This window comes from Sorex fumeus, unplaced genomic scaffold (assembly GCF_029834395.1).
Source record: "Sorex fumeus unplaced genomic scaffold, SorFum_2.1 ptg000047l, whole genome shotgun sequence".
Taxonomy (NCBI): domain Eukaryota; kingdom Metazoa; phylum Chordata; class Mammalia; order Eulipotyphla; family Soricidae; genus Sorex; species Sorex fumeus.
This window is the reverse complement of record NW_026606104.1, coordinates 33534086-33553841: the sequence shown is the minus strand read 5'-3', so window position 1 is coordinate 33553841 and position 19756 is coordinate 33534086. Positions and strand designations below refer to the sequence as shown.

The 19756-nt window shown below is 51.1% G+C and overlaps 1 protein-coding gene across 1 annotated transcript; it reads right to left on the bottom strand.

Annotated features, from left to right (window-relative positions):
* Positions 1-7091: 7091 nt before the first annotated feature.
* CTRC (chymotrypsin C) lies at positions 7092-15480 on the bottom strand. The gene is made up of 8 exons (XM_056122916.1): positions 15396-15480; positions 14344-14435; positions 14148-14245; positions 13476-13601; positions 12577-12713; positions 11351-11496; positions 10009-10196; positions 7092-7164 (listed from the first exon to the last, which is right to left on the bottom strand). The coding sequence occupies exons 1-8, from the start codon at positions 15433-15435 to the stop codon at positions 7092-7094; spliced, it is 900 nt and encodes a 299-aa protein (XP_055978891.1). The 5' UTR covers positions 15436-15480.
* Positions 15481-19756: the final 4276 nt, after the last annotated feature.

Here is a 19756-nt window from a genome sequence, read left to right as displayed (position 1 = left end):
CTTTCTTTCTTTCCTTCCTTCCTTCCTTCTTTCTTTTTTTGTTTTGTTTTTGTTTTGGGGCCACTCTCGGTGATGCTCAGGTCTTAATCCTGGCTCTGTCTTCAGGAATTGAATCCGGTCGGCAATGTGCAAGGCAAACACCCTCCCTGCTGTACTATCATGCTGGCCCTGATGAACTTTCTTGCTCTTTCTTGACCTTCACTTTTCTTGCTCGTGGCCAGAGTATGGTGTCAGGGAGGCCAGTTCCAGGGATGAAACCTTGCTCTGGGGCCCTGACTCTGTCTTTTGCCCAAGTCAGAAAGGTGAAGGAGAAAGTGAACTCTGCCTTTTTAGAACCTGGGTTCAAGACCCTATTCATTCAATGGAGTAAGCTTGTACTGACATTTTGGACAAGTCATTTATCTTTAGGATCTGAGTTTCCAACAAAATGATCTGGAGTTGGGTTGTGGACTGCTGTTCAGGGTCATTAAATGGGTATGGAAAAATTTTGCATTTTCTTAAACACAACAAGAAGGTAAGCAAATTTGGGGTGCAGAATAACAGGAAACTGAATGTCAGGAACATCTGGGTTCCAGTCCTGGATCTACCCCTAACTCCTAGTCCCAGTTTGGGTATTTTTTTTGGGGGGGTGTTGGTTTTTGGCTCTTGAGTTCTCAGGGATCACTTCTGGTGGGGTTTAATGAATGGACCACACGTGGTTCTAGGGATCGAATCTAGGTTGCTTGTGTGGAAAACAAGAACCGTACCCACTATTATCTCTCCTGTTCCAACAATGTCTGAAGTCTCCCGTTCTATCTGAAAAGTTTATGTGAATTTGTCACTATGTTCCATGTAATACTGTTTGTTTTTAATATTAAAAATAAGTGTTGCCCTTTTCATGAGGTCATTGAGTAAATGCCAGCATGGGTCATGCCAGTTAGTTGTGTGACCTTGGGAAGGTACAGAACACTCTGGCTTGGGATCACCCATAGATAAAATGGAGAGGGATATGGGCCCAGTCTATTTCACTAACACTGTGCAGGCTGTCACTGTGAAAGTGACAGAAATCATCATCTAATAAGCAGATGGCAAAGTGTTACTGATTTAGCCACAAAATAGAAAAAGTCCAGAGCAAAATGCTATACTTCAAGCATAGTAGGATCCACAGCTCTGAGAATGGTCACAGGATTCAGTTTCTCTCCATCTTTGCCTCTGCATCCACTAGGAGGTTCTAACCTCAGACAGGTTGTATATTCCAGTTCCCTCCCCTTTTCATGGTAACAAGATGGCTATAGATTCTTTGCTCTCTTCTCTACTCCTCCAAATCCTAACAACCAGAAGTGTCTCCATTCCTAGGTAAATCAACACAAAATGACTCCTTCTTTCCCATCCTCTTCATTTGGCTGCTGTATTTTCTCGCTCCTGGCAAAGAGTGAGAAATCTTGAAGAAATCCTGACTTTCTGTTCCTGGTTACATGCTGTTCTTTGAACTGATGGTGGAGGAGAAGGAGACACAAAGCTGTGATTGGCCAATTCCATTTCTGAGTTGGAGATGATCGCAAGACCTTTAGAGGGTGTATGTGTGCATGCGTGCGTGTGCGTGTGCGTGTGTGTGTGTGTGTGTGTGTGTGTGTGTGTAGTGGCGGGGAAATGGAGGCAGAGGAAGCAAACAGGTGTTACAGCTCGTCCCCCACCCTGGGGCTCAGTTCTCTCATTGATAAGGTATGGGATAACGGAGCAACCTGTAGTGTTTGATATGGGGCTACTTCACTGGTCTTGTGGACATAGGAAGCTGCAAAGGCTGAGTTCTCCTGGGGGTTATGACTCACGCAAAAACCATTCTTCTGAGAAGACGTAGCTCAGTGGTTAGGAGTTTGGTTTACGCCCCAGTGCTTCCGTCTAGTGACTCTATTTAGTTTCTTGCTATTCAGAGAAATGTGAAACTGAATCAAGGAAACCACATTTTAAATATACCCTGGAAGCCAGGAGGAGGAGTGCTCACACATTTCCACTTCACCGATGTCTGTTGCAGACCTGATGGGAAAAATTATCCATTAGGTATCCCAGCCAGAAGAACCATTCATGATACACACAGAACAGGCAGAGAAATGGAAGCTACCGAGAAAGATTTCTTCCTTTCTAGCTACTCAGTCAATGGAAGAACATCATTGCTGAAGTGTGGATTACCATTAAGATTTTCATCAAAGCCAGGCCTTCTCTTTGCCTAGAGAAAAAGGAACCCATTGCTGGTGAGAATGAACAGGTGCAGTCTCTATAGAAAGCAATGTGGGAGTTCTTCAAATGATTAAATTTGGGGTAATTATTCAGCCCAGCCGAGCCGGGTTCGATTCCTCCACCCCTCTCGGAGAGCCCTGCAAGCTATCAAGAGTATCTCACCCACACGGCAAAGCCTGGCAAGTTACCCATGACGTATTCGATGTGCCAAACACAGTAACGACAAGTCTCACAATGGAGACGTTACTGGGCCTGCTCGAGCAAATCTATGAATAACGGGAGGACAGTGTTTGTTTATTCGGTCTTACAATTCTACTTCTATGTATCTGTCCAAAGAATAGGGGCTAAAGAGAGATAGATAGAGATAGAGATAGACGATGGGCAGAATGCTTGCCTTACTAGGTGTTCAACCTGGGTTTGATCCCCAGCATTCCACATGGTCCCCAATTACTGCCAGGATCAATCCCTCAGCACAGAGTCAGGAGTAACCCCTGAGCATTGCTGGGTGTGCCCCACCTGAAAAAATAACTTAATCACTTAATCACTTATGTTCCCGTTAGTCGTTGATTTGCTCGAGCGGGCGCCAGTAACGTCTCCATTTGTCCCTGTCGCGTGCTAGTGTAGCCCAATGGCATCTGTTCGCTCTGGGAACATGAAGAGCCTCAAACCGATCGTTCATGATCTTGATGAAGAAGTCTGACCATCTGGTAGGTGGGCGGCCACGCGGTCTTTTGACATCCCGTGGAATCCAGTCGGTAACAGCTCTAGTCCAGCGGTCGTCTTTAAATTTCATTACGTGACCAGCCCATCTGATTTTTGACACCTTGACAAATGAGACAGCGTCCCTGATTCTTGATCGTCGATGGATGTCGGAACTCCGGATTCTTTCTCTCATTTGAGTGAAACGTGATATTCCAAGCATAGCTCTTTCAATTCTTCTTTGGGAGACCTGAATAGCGTTCTCATCCTGTTTGCGTAGGGCCCAGGTCTCTGAGGCATATGTTAATGCAGGAAGAACAGTGGAATCAAAGAGATGTGCCCGGAGCCGGAGGTTCTTCGTCCTCTTAGCTATTTCTTCAACGTTCTTGAAGGCGTTCCAAGCCGCTCTCTTCCTCCTGCGCAGCTCGGGTGCCAGGTCATTTGTCATGTTGACTTCTCGACCTACGTACACATAGCTGTTGCATTCAGAGATGGTCGTTCCGTTGAGAGCGAATGGGGCATCAGGAACGAGGCTGTTTCTCATAAACACTGTCTTTGTAAGATTCAGCTGTAGTCCTACCTTTCCACACTCACGGTCAAAGTCGGCCAGCATTTGTGCCGCTTTGCTGATGTTTGGTGTTATTAAAACAATGTCATTAGCAAAGCGGAGGTGGTGTAGTTGCCGACCATCTATCTTCACTCCCATTCCTTCCCATTCCAGTCGTCACATGATGTTCTCGAGGATGGCACTGAAGAGTTTCGGTGAAATGGTATCACCCTGTCGAACCCCTCTCTTGACATCAATGATTACTGGTAGTGAATCCGCAATACAGCTCATGGAGGATCTTGATGTATTGGGCTTGAATGCCCTGATTGGCTAGGGCTTCAATGACCGCTTCCGTCTCAACAGAATCAAAGGCCTTCTTTAAATCAATGAACGTTAAACAGAGCGGCATCTTGAACTCCCGAGAAACCTCAATGAGCTTGGGTATCATGTGGATATGGTCAATGGTGCTGAATCCTTTGCAGAACCCGGCTTGCTCGCATGGTTGTCCTTCATCTAGTGTTCTGCCAGTCCTATTTAGGATGAACAACTTGTAGATGATAGACAATAGGCAGATCGGGCGATAGTTGCCAATGTCATGGATGTCTCTCTTCTTGAACAGTAGTACGGTTCTGCTGGTTTTCCATTGGAATGGAACCTTGCATTCAGACAGGTAGCGTGTGAAGAGCTGAGCCAGTGCATTGATGAGTACTGATGGCAGGTTCTTCAGGTGTTCAGGTCTGACCTTGTCTGGGCCAGGTGCTGTTCGTTTCTTTACTGACGAAATGGCGTGTCGGATTTTGGAAGGGAGAACGTTGGGAACGACATATCCATCCTGTGGAATTTGGTATGTCGGCAAGTGGACATGGCTATCGAAGAGATTTGAGTAGAAGTCATGAATAATCTTCTCCATTGCCGTTCTGGAGGATGTGATGGATCCATCAGGACGTCGGAGGGCAGTCATCTTGGTCTTGTAGTTGGCAAAGGACAGCTGGGCGTTATGAATACTTTTCCCGGCTTCTGCCGCATCTACCAGCACTTCTGCTCTTCTCTCTTTGAGGTCTTCCTTTATTGCATCTCTGCACTGCTTTGCGAGCTCGGACGTTAGCTTGCGGTTGCCTGAGGCATGCGCCAAACCACGCTGGCGAATAAGCTCAAGAGTAAAAAATAAGCTCTTCAAAAAAATAACAAAGAATATAAAAACATTAATTCAAAAATACACATGCACATCTATGTTCTTTTCTTTTTTCTTTTTAATTTTTTTATTTAGATTTTTATTTGTTCTTTTCAATGATATTTACAGTAGTCAAGATTTGGAAACAACCTAAGTCCCATTGAGGGATGATTGGAGAAAGAGTATGTGGGTGCCAGCTTCTTTCCAGCTCTTTTTTGCTTTTTGATGCACAGGGGTTACTCCTGGCTCTGCACTGAGGAATTACTCCTGACGGTGCTGGGGGACCATATGCGATGCCAGGAATCGAACCTGGGTTGGCCACGTGCAAGACAAATGTCCTACCTCCTGTACTCTCACTCCGGCCCCTCTCTCCAGCTCTTGGTGACCTTGCAACTACTGGCTGCCAGGGCTTGAAACATGGGAAAATCGATGCTTGTGGCATCTGGAAGACTTACACCTCTGCCTCTGCTCTAGATCATAGAGACTCTGTCCTGCTCCATCCCATGTAACCCATGCAGTCATAAATCTGACCTTCTCCTTCCCCCTTATGTCATGCCCTCTTGCCTCTTACGTTCTGCATGTACTGCATTACTTTTGCCCCTATATAACCATTGCTCTTCCCCTACTAAACTCTGTCATTGGACCACCAGTCCATGAACCACGTAGATTGTTTCTCCCAGGTAATTCTTCATGTATGAGTCTCTGAGCTATCAGTCTTAGACTGTGAAGGATCATCTTACTATTCCCAAGTATCTGATAGCTACTGGACAACTACAGGTTAGGACAAGGTCATCCTGGGCAGACTAACATTCTGTTTATAGTATGTATCTACCCTGGGACACAACAGTGAAAGGTGTTCTCAAGTTTGAAAATTTTATACCCTTGTTGAATGAACAGAACTGTGCCTTATGTCCCACCTGTTGTTAGCTAGTATGGAGCAATTTTGATGATACTATCACATACCCTGACATTTATATGGAATAGGGTTTGGTGTGCTGTACCAAAGAATAGGAGCTATTCTGATTATGAGATAGCTACTGAATTACCAAATCCCCCTCTCCTGTCTGGGACCACCTTGGCCAGCGCTCTGCTGCTGTGGGCCTGGACCTTCTAGCAGCTTCCTCCCTGTCCTCCCTGACTTTGCTCTTGCTGGCTCCAGCACAACCTCCTGTAGCTGTCAGGTGAAAGCTTCAGAGTGTGCCTGAGCACAGCCATCACTCACCTAAATCCTGGAAGCTCCCTATTGTGCTCAGAATAAAGTCAATGAAACAACCTTCCACCGCAGCTGTAGGCAAGTGGATGGAGCTTTTGCTCATGTGTCTGTCACATCTCTTTTTCCTCCTTCTTGAGTAACTCATTGCTTCAGACCATCTGCAGTTGTTGAAAGGCTGAAAGCCCCATATTTTGCAAATCTGCTTAATAGCAGGACCCTGTCTTTATGACCCTGTCTTTGCCCCCTGGTCTTAGGTTCTAATGATTCCAATTGTTTGGACTTACAAAGCAGTCACTATGACTTTGCATTGGCCCTTCCCTCAGCTAGCAAAGTGACCCCTTCCCTAGGTCTACTCTTTTGCCCCAATCCCCCAGGGTACCTGTTAGACTGAGTTACAAGTAATGGAAACACTAGACTGTAGCGTTTAGAACAAACACAGGGTGTTTTTTTTTTTTTCACATAACCGGACATTTAGAGAATAGTTATTGACATTTGATCTGCAATTTGGTGAAGTCAGATCCAGTATTGCTGTATTTCTCTTGGTCACAAGGTGGCTGCTGCAGCTCCAGGCATCAGGCCTTTATTCATTTTTATCATAGGGCTACAGAAGATAAAGTGTGGAGCCAGACTACCAAAGTATGGAGGTAGCTTTATCATCTCCTAATTAAATGATGTTGGGAAGTCACTAGTCCTTTCTAGTCTGCTTTCTCAACAGTAAAATGGAGATGATCAACCACTTCATAGGATCTCTTGCTATTAAAACCTGAAAAACAGAACTTGGTAGACAGCAAGTTCTCAGTAAGTGTTAGAAAACTATTTCACTATTATACTGTGACTATTTAGCATTTAAAATTCTCACCTATACATGGGTGAAAATGGAGGGGTTTGGAATGAAGTTTGTGCCACACAGTTAGCAACACCTTCCATGCTTGGAGCCTATCTTTTTCAAATGAAAGATTCTGCTTGGCCATCACCACATCCAGGAAGCCATCCTGAACTCCTCCTACAGCTGACCTGGAGAAGCATTTCTTTTCTGTGCTCCTGGTCTGCATTCCTGTCTTCACACGTCATTCCTGTCATGACTGGGAACTCTGTGCTCTGCTTCTGGGTCTGTCTCGTGCAGAGCAGGGATCTTGTCTGGGCAGAGCTGGTGTCTGGCTATTGAGGGCACTGTTACATATGGAGTAAATAGTTTTTCTTGCCTGACACGCAGAGGGCACGAGGGCCCGTGGGAGTGGGGGGTCCGTTCACATCGGGGCCACGGACGCCGGGCTGGACTTGGGCGCCTTAGGCCGGAGGTTGACAGCCACGGCTGGGACACTGCCCCCAGGTGCACGCGAGAGCCGGTGCACAGGGCCCAGGCAGGCGGCTCGAGTGGCAGGAGGCCAGGGAGGAAGTCCTCAAGACAGGTCCTGACCACCCCACACGCACCCAGGGGAACGACGGTCCCGATCCTCACGGCGGAGAGCCACCGAGAGAGAGAGAGAGAGCTTGGGCTCTTGGGCTGGAGCGATAGCACAGCTGTAGGGCATTTGCCTTGCACGCAGCCAACATGGCCGACCTGAGTTCGATTCCTCCGCCCCTCTCGGAGAGCTCGGCAAGCTACCGAGAGTATCTCGCCCGCACGGCAGAGCCTGGCAAGCTACCCATGACGTACTCGATATGCCAAACACAGTAACAACAAAGTCTCCAATGGAGACGTTACTGGGCCCGCTCGAGCAAATCAATGATCAATGGGAGGGCCTTTTATTATTTAGTTTTTCTTGAGAACAGACCTGCATATGAGGTGATCTGGTGATCTGGGCCCTAAGTGTGCACAGCCATAAGTACGAGCTATTGGGGAGGCAGTGTCTGATGTGTCATTATTTACTACCCTTGTGGGAGCAGGTTTCCACCTGCCCCCTCTGGGGTGCCCTGCTGGCTCACTGTGTGTGTGTGTGTGTGTGTGTGTGTGTGCATGTGCGTGGTCATGTCAAGGTCCCCACCTCTAAAACACCATGTCTGGTGGGAGTCAGGACATCTCAGAGGCCATCAGAGGCAGCTGGAGTCCAGGGCCGTCCTAGGAGGGGTTCCAAAGCTGGGTAGGGGGTACTTCCCTCTCAGGCTCAACATATTCTTTTTAAAAAATTTTTTAATTTTATAAGATAGTTCACAATATTTGATTGTATTTAATATTCAAACACCAATCCCACCACCATTACACCTTCCCACCACCAAATTTGGGATGTTTCCATTCCAAGCCCCAATTCCTGTTCCAAAGCACAACCAAAATAATATATTTTGTATTGTCTGTTATGAAAAACCACTGAAAATGCTACAAAAATGTATCCATAGAGGAAACAGTGTGAAGATTTTTCTATTTTGGCAGGGGTCATTAAGACATTATTTAGGATATCACTAACCTGTTGTTAAAGTTTGAGTGATGTGAGCTTTCTTTCATATATATATCTGAAAATATGTATATATGCATATATATATTTCCTTCTATGATTTGTTGCCTACTATTTGAGTCTCACAAAATGTGGTGTGGTACTTATGGAAAATGGGTAGGAGTGTCTTATGATGTGTCATGTGGCTGCATTTGCGACCGCATGGTCTAGGAATATGTTCACTCGTATGTGAGGCTCTGCCCAAGCGTGTGGGGTTCCGCCTTGAGTGTGGCAGCTGTTGGGTTCTGGAGGTTTTCGGCTGCTGGGACTGAGTCCCTTGGGGTGGGGAGGGCTCTCACCAGCCCCCTCTGGGGTGCCCTGCTGGCTCAGCATATTCTTAGGAGGGCCTCAACCTAAAGATTCCTGTTAGCAACTATTTCACTATTATACTGCAACTATTTAGCATTTCAAATTCTCACCTATACCTGGGCACAAATGGAGAGGTTTGCAATGAAGTTTGTGCCAAGCAGTTACTCACAGGACACTGGATGATACCCCCTTTGGCCCCTCTCCCACTCTGAATTGCCATTAATGAGAGTACATCCCTTTATCTAGGATTCAGTTTCCCTGTCAGTAATGCGGTGAAAGCTTTTCTGGCTCCGACCTACTGTGGCCAGGTGTGCAAACCATTGCTTTCCTCAAATGTGCACCTGCTGAGCACTGCACTGGGATTCACCCTCCTCCCCCAGCTCCCCCAGACCCTCCCCATCCCCAGCATGGGGCAGGCTGGAGGCAGGGCTCACAAAACCCACTTTGACTTGGAGATCCACAACCAGCGGCAGCCGAGGGGTCAGATGTGGGTGACAACCCGCGAGGGGGTTCCCTTGAGCATTCTACTGTGACAAATCTCTGGGGGTTGGGGAGCGGTCTCGGGGGAGACCTGTCCTCTGTGGGGGTCTCTGAAGACCTAGCAGAGTCATCTATAGGATCAGGAGTGGGAGGAAGGGGTGACATCTGGACCCTAAGTGTGCATAGCCATAAGTATGAGCTATTGGGGGGCAGCGTCTGATGTGTCGTTATTTCCTACCCTTGTGGGAGCAGGTTTCTTCCTGGGACACACTCCCCACCCTGTCCATGACACCCCAGTTCTCCCTCTGGGTCTCACTGGCTTGACCAAGGGGGCTCTCTCTGCAGCCTTGGTGTGGAGGTGGGTGGACAGCCCCTCAAAGCCCAGACCCAGGAGAATGCGCAAACAAGACACAGAAGCCGTGACATGAGGGAGAGAAGGTTTATTGCAGTTTCAGGCGTGCGTGGCCACAGCTCCAGGCGACTTACTGCATGTTCTGGAGGAACAGAGAACAGGATGAGGGACTCTGGGGGCGTTGGGGGGGCCCTCTCCTGGGGGACAGCACCAAGCTCTGCAGGGAGGGTAGGAACAGGGCACACAGCCTGGACAGGCCAGTCTTGCCTCCACCTGGGGCCTCTGAGTCCCCCTCTGCAGAGACGACTGTGCAGAGGGGGCTCAGAACACACCCTCCAGCGCCTCTAGCGGGGGGGGGGCACCCCCAGCCCTCCAGGCTCCTGCCCTTTCCTCTGCAGGCAGGCCAGGCTCTGGGGAGCATTCTACACTATGGGGTATGTAGGGGGAACGCCAGAAGGAGGACAGGGGTAGGGATTCACACAGAATCCTTCCTGGCACACACTAGGGGACTGCCTAAGGCAGGCGCGGGGGTGAAGGAGGGCAGGAAGGCACAGAGGTGTGAGCACGCAGGGGCTAGCAGTGTCAGTCCCGCACCCTCGCCAGGGGATGACCGGGCAGTGAGCACCCACCTGGTTGATCCAGTCGATGTAGGCAGACACGCGGGTGTAGACGGCAGGCTTCTTGAGGGTGTTGCAGCCCAGGCCAGAGCCGAAGCTGACGATACCCCTCACCTCCCAGGAGCCGTTCTCAGCCTGGCAGTTCAGAGGGCCACCAGAGTCTCCCTGCACCAGAAGGACACACGTCAGCCACTGGGCTTCCAGTCGGGGGCAGTGGGGGTGCATAGGGACTGACCTCTCAGCCTTGACACGCAACCCCCCCAACCCACCCACCCATTTTGGCCCCATCCTCTCCATGATGAAGAGGAAACGCAGATGTGGAGATGTGGTTTGTCAGTACTTGGAGTTTGGCAGTTCAAGGGTATCAGACTAGCTCTTGGTTTGCTGTGTGATCTCGGGAAGATAATAACCCTCTCTGTTTTTCTTAGCATTGGCTGAAGGGGGGAGGTGTGCGGGAGTACCATGTCAAGACTCTGTGAGCTTCCCAGAGACATGTGGCTGCTGGAAGCCGGACTGAAGACACGGGAAAGTGAAGAAGTGGGGGTGGCTCAGGAGAGGCTCAAGTGTGGAAACACAACTGTGTCTGATTATTCTAGGCAGTCCTGATCCCGTGTCTGTCTCGTTAAGTCCCCAGCCACCCTGCTCAGGAGGAATGGATGGCATGAAGGATGGAGCCTGAGCAGGCTTCAAAGGGAAAAGGAGGAACTCCCAAGTGATGGCTGGACAGCCCTGGGTGTCCTACTGGTGATTCCCAGCCAATCAGACCAGTGGGTCAGTGCAAGGCAGAGGATGTGGTGCTGCTTGGGCCTGGTGGTGCCCAGGATCACCCAGGCCACCCTAGTACTGTGGGGTGAGGAGGCCTCGAGGGCTGCACCCAGCCATGCACTGGGGACCACGTGGTGCCGGGAATCCAGTCTGGACCGGGCATGTGCTAGACAGGCCCCTATCTGCTGGACTGTCTCCTGGGCCTGGCCCCTCTCTGTTTGTTACCCCCTGGCCCCCTCCCAGCAAACCTGGGCTCATGGATCTCTGTGCATAAACGGGAGAATAGGCTCAGAGAGGTCAGGGCCCTGCTGCTGAGTGATGGGGCGGGGGCTAGAACTTGTTCTTCTGTGGGCTCTCGTGCTCCCAATAGACAGGGGAGAAGAGACAGGGTGGGGGACAACTGTCCCTGAAGGTCCGTCACAATGTCCTCTCAGGGACAGGACTAGCTCCCATGGGGCTCCACTCCCCATCTTCCTTCATCCCAAACCCCTCCCCACTGCCGCCTTCTACTCGTGTGCCGGGTGCTGGGACAGAGGTGGGGCCAGGACACTCACGTTGCAGGCGGAGATGACGCCGTCACCGCCGGCACAGATCATGTTGTTGGTGACCATGCTGCCCCACCAGTCCCTCTGGGTGCAGGTGGAGTAGTCGACCACGGGCTGCAGACCCTGCTGAAGCTCATCAGCAATGGGACCATTGGCTGCAGAGAGAGCGGGAGATGCTTGGAACTGGGCAGGGCCCAGCCCTGGCCCCGGCCTTCGGGACTGAGCTGGGGTGGACACACTATGGGAACTGCGCCTGCACCCTTCACCAGGACGGGGATGCTGAGCCCCTGCTCCCCCCCACTGCAGAGAGGCTGCTCTGAGGCAGGGGTGTGCACACAAAGCCCCAGGACACCCTCCAAGGGCGAGGAGGGGAGTGGGGGATGCTGTGGGCTATCTTGGTCCATCGTTTGAGTTTGGCCCATTCTATTTCATTCATTCATTTCTCTGTGCTTCTTCCTCTGTCTTTAAGGTCAGACAGTAATGAATCCTCTTTTCCCTAGCATTTCCTAAGAACCGATCTCTGCTTTCCTCTAAGCCTGCCATAACTTTACTTATCGGCACTGACTAATTTATTTGGGGGGCAGGACTGCTTCTGGTGGTGCTCAGAGACCACGTGGTGCCTGCTGGGAATTGAGCCCAGGGCTCCCTCATGCAAAAGCATGTGCTCCAGCCCTGGGAATCACCTCCCTGGCCCCCATGGCATTTAACCTTTTCATTGATCTGGAACTTTCTGGGGTCTAAGGTACACACAATCTAATCCCCTCCCTGCAAAAAAAAAACACCATGAGTTTATTTGATAGTCACTTAGGTGACCCTTTGGATGTGGGTGCAGTTGCCAATTTCAAATCCATCCTACAACACCCCATTGGATGCTCTAGTTTGTGTCAAAGAACATGTGCTTAATAAGTATGAGCTGTTATCATTATGAAGTTAAAAATGTCGTAAAGAACCTTAGGCCAAAAAAAAAAAAGTAGTGGGCAAAGGTGGGGTTTTGGTGGCTGGAGCGATAGCACAGCAGGTAGGGCATTTGCCTTGCATGCGGCCAACCAGAGTTCGATTTCCAGCATCCCATATGGTCCCCCGAGCACTGCCAGGAGTAATTCCTGAGTGCATGAGCCAGGAGTAACCCCTGTGCATCGCTGGGTATGACCCAAAAGAAAAAAAAGGGAGGGGGTATGGTGATTGGAGGAACCTCCTCCAGGAAGACCCTCTTAGTTGCCTGGAGTGATACTTACTCCACAGGCGGCCCCAGCCGGTGACGTAGCAAGGGTAGTCCTGAGACATCACAGAGCCCGCCTCGGGCAGGCAGGCCACCTGGATGGTGTCGCTCAGCTCAACGTGGTCAGCCAGTTTGATGAGGGCAATGTCGTTGCTGGAAGCCAAAGGGAATATTTGAGGAGGTAGTCCCCCCAACCCCTCCCCCCCCCCCGACACACACACCTGCCTCACAAACCCACGGGGGTGGGGGTGGAGGGACCAGTGTCCTCCTAAGCACTTCTCACTGCCTCTTTCTTGCTGGTTGGCCGCGATACTGGGGACCCCTGCTCCAGCCCTTTGGAGAAGCTTCTCCTCTAGTGTCTATTGCTCTGACTCCTAAGTCCCAATTCTTTATCTGGGGCTGTTGTGAGGACAGAATGGTGTATGAAGAACCCACCACAAAGCAAGCATCCAGTAGGCACTTAATAAAAGTGATTTCTGGCTTTAGTTCTGACTGAAGGGACTGAGGGCAGACCCTGAGGGGATCTGAAGTTCTTTATTCTCTGGGCATCGAATGGGCACTTTTGGCCAGCCACGGGATGAGGAGAAATGTCTGTCTCTACTTAGCATTTTTTTTTTTTTGGTGAGGTGCACACCCAGCAGTGCTCAGGGCTTACTTTGAGTCTGTGCTCAGGGATCAGTCCTGGGGTGCTGGGAGCCCAAATGTGCTGGGGATTGAACCCAGGTCAACTGCATGCAAGGCCAGTGCCCTACCGGCTATGCCATCTCTCTGCTCCTCAGTACGTTTGCAGGATGGGCCATTTGCTGGCTATCCAGGCTAAATCTGGGCATGGAAGCGGGCTGGGACTGGCCCTTTGTCTCAGCCCCCCTCCGCCCATGGCTGTGCTGCCCCCGTGCCAGGACAGTGGCTACTCACCGCACCAGGAAGGAGTTCCACTTCTCGTGCACAGTGATGGAGTCCACATCCATGTACACAGAGCCGGCCTCATCTTCCACCACCAGGTTGTTCTTTCCCAGGGCCACACGGTAGGTCAGGCTCTTGCTGAGGAAGGAAAGGGACCATGGGGCTCAGGGTGGTCTCCTGCGCTACCAGCTGAGGGGCAGAGCGGAGACAACAGAGCCTGAGTCCCCTTCGAGTGTTTCTGCGTGTAGACTCTGAGTGCCCAGGCAAAGCCTTTGGACTGAAAGTCAAATTTGTCTGACTTATAAGTGGGTGTCCTGGGGCCTCATCTGTGTGTGTGTGTGTGTGTGCGCTCATTTGTGTGTGGTGTCTGCGTGTGTGTGGTGTGTGCATGTGTGTGCATGTGTGTGTGTGCTTGCATGTGCATGCATGTTTGTGTGCACATGTATGTGCATACGTGTGTGGATGAGTGTGTGTGCATGTGTGTATGCATGTGTGCGTGTGTGTTTGTGTGCACATGTGTATGCATGCATGTGTGTATGTGTGCTTGTGTGTGCATGTGTGTGCTTGTGTGTGCTTGTGTGTGCACATGTGTGTGCATGTGTGCATGCGTGTATGTGTGTATGTATGTATGGTGTGTGTTGGGGGGCTGAATCAAAGCAGCTTGTTGGGCCTCTCCCCACTCACCTGATGCAGTGAGCGGCAGTGAGGACGTAGTTGGTGGAGATCAGGGTGCCACCGCAGGTGTGTCTCCAGGTGTCACCCTTGAGGTACTGGAGGGAGATCTGGGGGGTGCACAGGGTCCTGCATCAGTTCCCAGGTTCCTTGCTACCCTGGCCTTGTGTACCCCACCCCCAACCCCCACTTTGCAGCCAGCACTCACCTGCCAAGGCCAGCTGTGGGGGTTGGCATTGTCTCCTCCCACCACGCGGGCGGCGAGGTTGGGCAGGTAGCTGGGGACTCCGCAGCTGGAGGCTGGGGAGACAGGAGACCAAGACCTCAGGTGAGGGGGAGTGGCAACCCCAACCCCAGGGACGGGCAGGTGGAAAGAGCCCAGACCTAGGGCTGAGCAGACTCAGGACCAGGTTTGGTTGTCTGACCCCTGGGTCTCTGCTTCTCCCTGTGGAAGCGGGAGGAAAGCACTAACTGGGTTGGGCCTGGGGATGGATGAAGGCAGTGCTTCCCAGGAGCGTCTGTGAAAGGCCTGGTGCAGAGGCCAAGCTGGGAAAGGGGTTGGGAGTAAGGGGGTGGCAGCCATGAGAGAGGTCAGGTATACCCACAGCCTTCTCACGCTGGGGATTGAACCCAGCAACTCCCACATGAGAGGCAAGTGCGCTGCCACCAAGTCTCACCCCAGACCTTGTCCTTTCTCCTTGCCCTATTCTCCCCCTCCTGTTTGTCTCTGTCTCTGTCTTTTTCTTTCTGTGTCTCTCTCTCCCTTTGGGCCACACCTGGCTGTGCTCAGGGCTTACTCCCAGCTCTGTGTGCAGGAATTACTCCTGGTGGGTTTGAGGGACCAAAAGGGATGCTGGGGATCGAACCCACGTCAGCCTGTGCAAAACAAATGTCTGACCTGCTGTACTATGGCTCCGGCCTCATCATAATTTTTTCAATTGCGGGCCACACCAGTCAGAGTTGGGGTAGTCCAGAAGTGCTCAGGCCCTGGTGGTGCTTGCCATGGCTGCAGAGCTTGGGGGAGCCGTGCCACACCGGGGTTGGAGCACAGGGCCTTGTTCTCTCCCCCCCCCAACCATCCTCTCCTCCCATCCCCCCAGGAGCTCTCACGGATATGCAGGCAGCACGCTGAGAGCGCAGTGGCTCATCCGACATGGGATGTCAGCAGCCACATTGGCAGCCAAGCCCATTTCCTTGGATCCTTGGAGGACAAGGGCCCCTGCTCCCACCTTTGCTCCCCACTGGTCCCCCGCAGCTTACCGCAGGCCAGGAGGGTGGCGAGGACAGCGAAGCCCAACATGGTGTCAGTTGCTCGGGACCGAGTGACTGAGTGACTGTGGGCCGGGCAGGGGCACATTTATAGGCTCCTGATCAAGTTGAACTAACTCTTGGGGACAAACCTGTTCTGATAAGGCCTTTTCCCTGACCTTGGGGGTTACTGTTTAATTTGAGCAGGTGAAGCGGGGGTTCTGGGGAGGGAGCGGCGGGGGTAGGCTGACTCAGAACCTTGAATTGCCAAATATCCAGAGATAAAGACAATTTTGAAGTTCTCACGGGCCTTGGATTTTTTTTGCTGGAGGGGTCCTATGCACTCTATCGGAGTGATTTTACTCTCACTCTGGCTCACTCCTTTCAGTTATTGCTCCATTTAGTATTGGTCATCTACTAGGGCCAGGCCTGGTACCCAATTCTCCCCATTTCATTCATCCAACCACAGGAAGCCAACATTCTAAGTTGAAAGCTCAGAGGCTGGGGGACCTGCTGGGCCCACAACACAAGCAGGGGTTGAAGTCGGGGCTTTCAAAGAACCGGGCAGGCTGTCTCCATCTAGGTCTTAATGCTCCTTTCCCACTTGGGGTGCCCCCACTGCCCTCCAGCACACCCTTCTTGGGCTGTGAAGAGGAGCTTGGGCCAGGCAGACTCTGGCAGGTGTCCACTTGGCCAGGTGCCTCCCTGGAGTCAGTTCACATTGACTTCGTGCAAGGCCCCTCTTCCTCTCGCTTCAGAGATGGGCCAGCTGCTCACACAGGCTCCTTGCTGCCCCAGTGCCCCACGACCTGAATGTCAAGGTCAAGTGGCAAAGCAGATCTGGCGGCATTTGGTGTGGGTCCCAGACACAGCACGTCCAGAGCTCTCTCCAGGGTCCTGGCTATTTGGAGTGAGTTGGCTTTGTTTGTCCACTCATCCGTCATCGGGCACATAGGTAGTTTCCGTACCTTGGCTATTGTAAATAACACTGTGATGAACATTGGTGTACATCAATCTTTTTCAAATGAGTGCTTTTCTATTTCTACTGGGGGGGGGGGGTTGGGCATACCAATGGAGCTTAGGAATCACTCCTGGCAGTGCTTGAGAGATCCTAGGAAGTGCCAGGGAACAAATGATGGTCCTCTGCCTACCAGATGAGCACCTTATCCCTGGACTAGCTCTCTGACCCTCAAGTTTTCTCTTTGGGGTTAAAAAAATAATAATATAGGGTTTTTTTGTTTTTTTTTTCTCTTTTTTTCTTTTTGGGTCACAGCCAGCGATACACGATGCACAGGGGTTACTCCTGGCTTTGCACTCAGGAATTACTCCTGGAAGTGCTTGGGGGACCATATGGGATGCTGAGAATTAAACCCGGATCAGCCACGTGCAAGGCAAATGTCCTACCCGCTGTACTCTCACTCCAGCTCCTATAGTTTTGGTTTTAAAAAATAAAAAGACAAAGACATAGTGTAAGGGTGGGTATGCCTGGTGGTCTTTGAGGTTTCAGAATCTTCCATGGCCTAAGACTCTAATTCAGTAGCTACTGCCCCAATTCACCAAATACTCAGAGGGATTGGTCCTGTCAAGGGGTGCTCTGACCCTTTTACAGGAACTGAATGGGAGGCAGGGAGAGGAACAGAGGCAGGGGACAGATCTTTAAGCACTGGGGAGTTAGGAGACATTCCTCCTGCCAACCTCAGGCAACCTCTCTGGGTCTCAGTTTCTCTCTTGAACAACCTGAGAATGTAATTAGCAGTGCCGTAGCCCTGATCTAAGTCACGCATCTAAGCCCACATAGAAGCAGTCAGACAGACAGCGGTGACTCCAAGTGCACAAACTCGCGTACATGAGTGTCATAGGGAGCCTGAGTGAAAGCAGACATGTGAGGAGACACATGCACACCTCTAGGTTGCAGATGCACAGGCCCGCAGAGGTCAGAGGCAGATGAAGAGCCGGCAATTGCGTTCTCTGGAAGGTAGCAGAGGAACGGGCCTTGCTGGAGGAGGGGGGTGCTGGCTGCTGTGGAAAGAGCCCACCAGCATTGATGTTAGGGTCGGGCTTCCTTGTGGAGGCAGCACCCCACAACAGCACCTGGAGGCAACGGAGTCACGTGACAGGGTTTGGGGAGGTTGGGGGTTTTGCCTCAGGATGGGCTGTGCTCCTGTTGGAGAGAAAACCCCAGAGTCACAGTTTTCTAGCTGTGTGATCTCGTGTTAGTAACTCAACCTCAGGGTCCTGCCTCGGTGGGGCTATCATAGGGAGTGCCTGGCATATGGCTAATACCACATGTGTCTGCTACTGGGATAGCTCTATGGCCATCATCTGGTTCTGGTATCTTTAAATTCTAAAAAAGGTAAAGGCCCTCCTGTTGATCATCGATTTGCTCGAGCGGGCCCAGTAACGTCTCCATTGGAGACTTCGTTGTTACTGTGTTTGGCATATCGAATATGTCACGGGGAGCTTGCCAGGCTCTGCCGTGCGGGCGAGAGACTCTCAGTAGCTTGCCGGGCTCTCCGAGAGGGGCGGAGGAATCGAACTCGGGTCGGCCATGTTGGCTGCATGCAAGGCAAATTTTAATTACATTTAAAAATTTTTTTTGTTTGTTTTTGGGTCACACCTGGCAGTGCTTGGGGCTTAAAAACTCCTGGCTCTGTGCTCAGGGATCTCTTGTGGCAGTGGTCAGGGGACTATATCCGGTTCTGGGTATGAACATGGGTTGGCTGCGTGTCAGGCAAGTGCCTTATCCTCCTGTGCTGTTTCTCTAGCAATGTCATCTGGTTCTCAAGGAAAAGTTAGAACCTGGCCTGTCATGGGTTCCTCTTGATTTTGCAGATTCCTTCCTCAAAAGATGTTAAAAAGTGGGCTGGCGAGAGAGATCAACTGCCTGAGCACATGCTTTGCATGTTGGAGGTTGGCACCACATAGTTCTCTAAACACTGCCGGGAACAGCCCTTGACCACTGAGGCAGGAGTAGCCACTGAGCTCGGGATGCGAGATGCATGCTGAAAGTAGACTATAGCCCGAACACGATGGCCACTCAATACCTCTATTGCAAACTACAACACCCTAAAGGAAAGAGTGAGCAAAAGGGAATGCCTTGCCACAGAGGCGGGGTGGGATGGGGGAGATGGGGGTGGGGGGGTGGGAGGGCTACTGGGATCATTGGTGTTGAAGAATGGGCACTGGTGGAGGGATGGGTACTCAATCATTGTATAACTGAAACCCAAGCACGAAAGCTTGTAAGTCTACAACTGTACCTCATGGTGTTTCACTAATAAAAAAAACAAAAACAAAAACAAAACAACCCCCAAAATGATGTTCTATTACTGTATGGGTATAAAGATGATTATAATCCATTTCCTGGCCCCCTGCTGATTTTGAAAGAAACTGAAACATTTTCATGGACCTTAAAGTTTCTATGAGCCCATGGCACAGTGCTGAGCCCATTTGCACAGGCAGGCAAATTGGCCCTGGCCCAGCGTCCCTCTGGCAGCCCCTATACCATAGGCTTTGGAGAAGGCTCTGTGGCCACCACAAGGGCCTGTTCTGCACTGGGAACTGTCCTTAGCTGTGTCACAGCACTGCAGGGGAAACAACCTCTCTTAACCCCAAGACTCAAACTGCCTTCATGTGTGTGTGTGTCTCGCCGTGTGCGTGGCCAGGATGCAGGTCTAGGAGGGAAAGATTGCTTGGGATTGGAGGGCGGCACTAGGCTTGCATTAACTCGAGAACCTAAAGATGTGGCTGTTTAGCTGGTAAGGCCTGAGAGGAACTGCCTTGCCCTGTACACAGAAGCCATCATTCATTCATTCATTCATTCATCCCTCCCACGCTCCCTTTCTCTAAGTAGGTACTAGGAATGGGGTGGTGGCAATGCAACACCCTGAGCAGCCCCTCCTGTGGCCAGGATGATGTTTTATTTATTTATTTTTTGGATGAGGGTGGGGGTTGTCTTCCAAGTGGTACTGAGGGGGTCTGGGTCTTCTGGTGATTATTTTTTGGCCAACTGCCCTGTTTCAATGCAAGACCCCGAGGGTATGGTGCTAGGGATCACCCACCCAGCCCACCCTGGCCATGTTCAGAGGCCTCCAGGGCCACACCTCCTGGCAATACTCAGGAGACAACGTGGTACCATGGGGCCAGAGGCACGCAAGGCCAAGCACCCTTCCATGGCATAGCCTCTTGGGCCCCAGGATGATGTTCAGCTCTGAGTGCTCTGTGCAGAGGACTGGGGGTTGTGAGTGAGAGCCAGTTGGCTTGGGATGGGGTGTTGCTTAGGAAAGGTCCTTCTCTAGGATTCCAGGTGCAAAGAGTCCCCAAGAGTCCAGCCCCGAGCCCCATGAACCTTCATGTTTTTGAGGCCCGAGGTGGGG